Source organism: Camellia sinensis, chromosome 3 (genome assembly GCF_055761805.1).
Source record: "Camellia sinensis isolate YWXY chromosome 3, ASM5576180v1, whole genome shotgun sequence".
Lineage (NCBI taxonomy): Eukaryota > Viridiplantae > Streptophyta > Magnoliopsida > Ericales > Theaceae > Camellia > Camellia sinensis.
In genome coordinates, this window is record NC_138963.1 from 13,914,880 (window position 1) to 13,920,066 (window position 5,187).

Genomic DNA, 5,187 nt, shown 5'->3' on the forward strand with positions numbered 1-5,187 from the left:
CCAAAAGCAACGTTGTGCAAAGTGATGTAGGGGGGCATTAGGCTTTTTCAAGAAGGTTGCTACACCCCCCATCACACTGATGTTACAAGCACCATTTAAAAGACAACAACATAGAGGTGCATAATAAAAATAAAAATAAAAAGAAAAAAAAGATTATTTTCAAAAAAAAACAAAAAATAAAAACAAAAACACAACCAAGCCCAATGGTATCGTAGCTATAACAATTTAGAAATCACACTTTAGGGGTAGTCGAATGGTGGGTAGAATTGACATAATAATGTCGTGTCTGACATCGAAAAAAATATCAATAAATTTTCTTTTTTAACTTTTTTGAAAAAGAAAATATGGTTAAAATGCTTTCCACTAATATTTGTAGTCGTAAAGCCTATATTTATATGAGAAATATTAGGCATCATGAAATTTTTTTTATGAAAATGATCATGAAAGATTTGTGACCCTTAGATTACCTTGATTAGTGTGTGATGCATTATTCTATGTGTAATTCAAAGGTCACAAATCTTTCATGATCATTTTCATAAAAGACTTTTTATGATACCTAGCATGCTTTATTTATATAGAATTAATTTTTTTTTTATTACTGGTAGATTGTCTAATCAGTTAAAATGATACCTTTGTTTTGTTCTTCACTTCACTTGATTAGGGAGAAGATTCTACTTTAGAAGAACTTTTAGAAAAATGAAAGGTCAATTTGATATTTCACCTTTCAAAAGGAGAACCTTACATTCATTTTACAGATATGTAATAAAAACTGTTTTATGTGTTGCCAATGACTAGGTACAGAACTTTTGCTTCCTGAACAGGTTGTAAACAAAGTGGAGAGTTTGGTCAACATTTAGGTTGTGTTTGGATCTTTAATATTTGAAAAGATTTGTGAAAGAAAAAGAAAAAGAAAATGATAATTGAATAAAATAAAAGTTTTTTTTAAATCTTTTTTTAATCATTTTCCTTCACAAATCTCATCTCAAATTGAAAATCCAAATAGAGTTAGGGTTCCTAATCAAGATTGGTGAAATACAAAACTCAAAAAAGAACAAATAAACAATACGAATAAATCACTCATACACACAAATAATATAAGATTTACGTGATTTGTCGCAAACTAAGTCTACATCCATTATCTCAGTTTTCACTATAATCAAGAAGGTTACAAGAGATTATAAGGAGCCGTCTCCTCTCAACTATAAATATATATTAAGGCAACAATTTAACTTATTAAGAAATTAGATCTGTGATCAAGTGATTAATGTCCGGCACTTATCAAAATCCATACCAGCTACATACTAGCTACCTCAACAAACACAACCTTAAAGTCCTCATCATTTTTTTTCAATTGTTAGGACACACTCAAGAACTAAACCATGATGCTTTTCAAGACTAGCAAAAAAGAATATGTTGAAATGCAAGTGCTTGGCTCCAAGACTAGTGATTAAGAAGAAAGATAAAGATTCTTTACCAATTAGGGAAGAAGGAAAAAAAACAAGATATTGACTAATGATCAAGAGCACACACAAAACAAAAAAGAAAAAGTATATAAATAGTTACACTAGCTCATGTATTCATGCTTTTGTTTAATTTAATAATTGACTGATTTGTTTAATAGGATCTTCTTCTCAAAAAGAACAAAGTGAAAAAGAAACATTGTCATCCTCAAGTAGAGAACATAGCAAAAAGAGACAGAATGAAGCATAAGATGCTTGAGTTAGTGGATCTTAGACACCACTCTCATCATTCAATTCAAGGTTGGTTGTCAAGTTCAGTCAAAATAAGCATGGTGGGAGGAAGAAAATATCCAACAATGGGAAGCATGCAGTAGGGAAAACCAATCAGATCATACGTATAGCGCCATTTGCAAGAAAATTGTATTATGAGTCAAATTTGGACTCGGCATCTGATGACGTGGCATTTTCGCTTAAATCAACTGTTTCCACTTTGTTTAATGATGGTTGTGGAGGGCACAAAATGATTCCAAGTGTTGAACCGTACTGAGAATTTTTTTCCCTCCAAGGCTGAAGTTCATCGACATCCTCATTGAGTTATTAGAATGGTTAAAATTCACCCTCTTTCTTTGAAAACAAACAGCAAATTCAGATTTCAAAGTGTAATAATGGAACACCAACTCAAATGATTTCCAAAAGACAGATAATAAGCAAACTATTACAAACTTGAACCAAGTAATGGAACTGCGAAGTTTCATGAGGAATTCTTGATATAATTATTCTTGACATTTCACATCACAATGAACAATAATATGAACAACATCAAATAAATCTTTCTTTCCTAGACATTCTAACGGTTGGAATTACAACCATCAAGAAAATTATCTCACTGATGCCTGTATTATATCCACTGTTTTAAACCTGGAACATAATAATTCAGTTGATACGTGCCATTCTCAGCCACCGGACAGCCCATCATCTGGTCACAATCCTCTTTCCTCGAGTTCATCCATTAGGGGAACTCTTACATCAACGACAATATTGACCATGCACAAAACCCTAATTCACAAATGTTTTCAGACCCTACTCTCACATTCCCTTCATCCAAACACAAAATGGAAAACTTACCAAGACAGGCTACCCACTCAGTTTCACTGATCTTTTTGTTCATGCCTTTATTAACATATTCACATAAAACCATCCATGATAGAGCTTGGACAGAGATATCAAACTTCACTGATGAAATTTCTCAATTCAAACAAACCTTTAGAACTAGGTTTTGATATCAGCTTGTGATCATTGATGCTGTGAAGAATGCATTTGAAAACCCATGTTGTAAGCTCCAACCCGAGTCCTATTAAGTGTCCCCTTTTGAAGATTTTGTTCCTGAAGTTCAAGTCCATACGAAGACGTCCCACAAGGAGTTGCCATGAGGAGGCTGCTATTTGGCATGTTGAAAGCCATGACCGTTCCTTGACTTGACGGGTCCCAGCTATATAGTGCCCTCGCAATGCCATTCATATTCGAATGCTGAGGTGGCTGTGCAACCGTGGCAGAGTGGTCTGATGAGGGAGGCGATCTTTTGTCGTCCGGTGAAGGAGATTTAGTGTCTGTGACATTAAACGTAGTGATGTCATGGATGCTAGACCTCCTCTTATCCTTCCCTCCAGAAAGCTGCCTGATAAAGTACTTCTGAGCATGACTCGCAACCTGAGTTGGCGTTCTAGTTGTCACAAAATTGCGCGAAATGTTTCTCCAGTCTCCTTTACCATACTTTTTAAGCCCCATCAGAAACTGCCTGAGGTTTTGAATCATCAAATACACAAGAAACTTTAATATCAAAACTACCTATTGAGCAGATAGAAAATGACATTCAATACTAAAGCATTTTTAAATGCAGATTGACAGTTTCATCTATATACCCAACTCTTTTTTCCTTCTATTTTCGATCAAACTATACATGTTAAAAAAAAAAAAAATTATATCGATCAATTCATACTAATTTGTTGGACCCATTCGAAACCTTCAATTTCCAAAACTATGTTAGATTATCTACATACTAACAATAAAACAAATACATGGTAGGTCCAATTAAACCAACACTAGCAACTTGACACAAAACTGTATTATTACCTGTGCTCCTCCTCTGTCCATGGCACTCCTTTTTTCCTTTCTTGATCACAAGGCCGTGTCGATGAGCTTCGCTTTCCACTGGGGCTATAGAATTGCTTGAACCCATCATAGGTTTGATTACTGTTCTCCCATTCGAAGGTGAAAGAGCTTGTTTGGTATCCAGGAATTGGAATCAACCCTGCCTCTATATCACTCACATCTTCTTCCAATTCTCTGTACTGTTTGATCACATCACTCACTGTCTTTCCAGGAATCATGGCCGCCACGTTGCACCACCGGTCTGGTGTATCCTTATCGAATAAAGCGAGTGCATTCTCGAACAGTTTGTTCTCTGCTGGTGTCCATTTTGTTCCGTTGCTTTCTTCAAACAACCAATTTGAGTTTCTTACATATGATGATGGGGACAGAATTTCCATTCCTCTGTTCATTTTGTGCTAATAATTATAGTGAACAATTGGTGGACATAGCTAGAAAGCCATAGAATTCACAACCCTCTCTCTCTCTCTCTCTCTCTCTCTCACTCACTCTGAGGAGGAAATGCAGAGAAGTGGAGGTTTTTAAGAACAAAAAGGCATCGAGTCAAGAAGCATTTGAAGGGAATATGACAACTTTTTTGTGACATGAGCATGAGATGAGGAATCTAGAAGAGGCCCACCTTTCCAATGCCTAAGGAAAAAAATTCAAGAAACAAAAGAAAAGGAAGATCTTGCTTGTGAATGACACAACTGAGAGCTCTGTACCAGATCTGAAGCACAGAAAGGGTAACAATGAACAAAACCCGTATCAATAATTGAGAAGAAAAAGAGCAAACTTGGTAAAAATTGAAGATAGGAGCTCAGAAAGTGAGAAAAACAGAGGAAACAGAAAGTCAGGAGGGATTAGATCAGTGAAAGTTGGGAAATTTTGTTCTTTCTTTTCTTAGAGGCTAAAGAAGAAAATATTGGGGAAGAAGAGAAAAAGAGAAAGCAAGAGACAGAGAGTGAAGAAGTGAATCCATGACTGCCAAGAGGTTGTACTTGTTTGTAAGAGGACGATAGATCTAAACTTGTAAAAGAGCAGAAACAGAGAGTAGCAGAAGAAGAGAGAAAGAGAGGTCAAAGGTGTTGGGTTGTGATTGGTTGGAAGGGTGTTTGTGGGGGCTGGGAAAGAATAGTTCCCTAATATATATGCTAGAGAGAGAGATGAGATGAGTAGAGAGAGAGAGAGAGAGAGAGAGAGAGAGCTGCCCAATCAAAAACTAAGATGGACAATCTGTCATTGCTGAACTAGATCCATATAGCCATTCTTGTAATTCAATAATAATAATAATAATAGTAATAATAATAAACTATACACTTCTTATGAGATTTGTAGGGGGGAAAAAAAATCATTTCAATGTAAAACCGTAAGGAGAAGCCTTAAACGTAATAAAAATTTATGTTTCAATGTAAAAAGTAATGAATTACAATATTATTCATGTTTCAATATTATTTTTTAAATTTAAATTTAAAACTTATGTTTCAATATTATTTTTTTATCCGATTCAGATTCCACGTAAAGGAATGAGAAGGTTTAAAGGGTGAGAAAAGAACTATAAATTTTTACATTTTGTGCCTAA

At 34.9% G+C, this 5,187-nt stretch overlaps 1 protein-coding gene across 1 annotated transcript; it reads right to left on the reverse strand.

Annotated features, from left to right (window-relative positions):
* Positions 1 to 2,193: 2,193 nt before the first annotated feature.
* Positions 2,194 to 4,863, reverse strand: LOC114261636 (transcription factor DIVARICATA). Its single transcript, XM_028201924.2, has 2 exons — positions 3,591 to 4,863; positions 2,194 to 3,255 (listed from the first exon to the last, which is right to left on the reverse strand). The coding sequence occupies exons 1-2, from the start codon at positions 4,016 to 4,018 to the stop codon at positions 2,754 to 2,756; spliced, it is 930 nt and encodes a 309-aa protein (XP_028057725.1). The 5' UTR covers positions 4,019 to 4,863; the 3' UTR covers positions 2,194 to 2,753.
* Positions 4,864 to 5,187: the final 324 nt, after the last annotated feature.

Excerpts from the sequence above, each read along its gene's own strand:
- LOC114261636 (XM_028201924.2), bottom strand. The coding sequence starts at position 4,018 with ATGAACAGAGGAATGGAAATTCTGTCCCCATCATCATATGTAAGAAAC. Across the intron at positions 3,256-3,590 it reads TGGACAGAGGAGGAGCACAG|GCAGTTTCTGATGGGGCTTA; the intron begins GTAATAATACAG and ends TCAAAACCTCAG.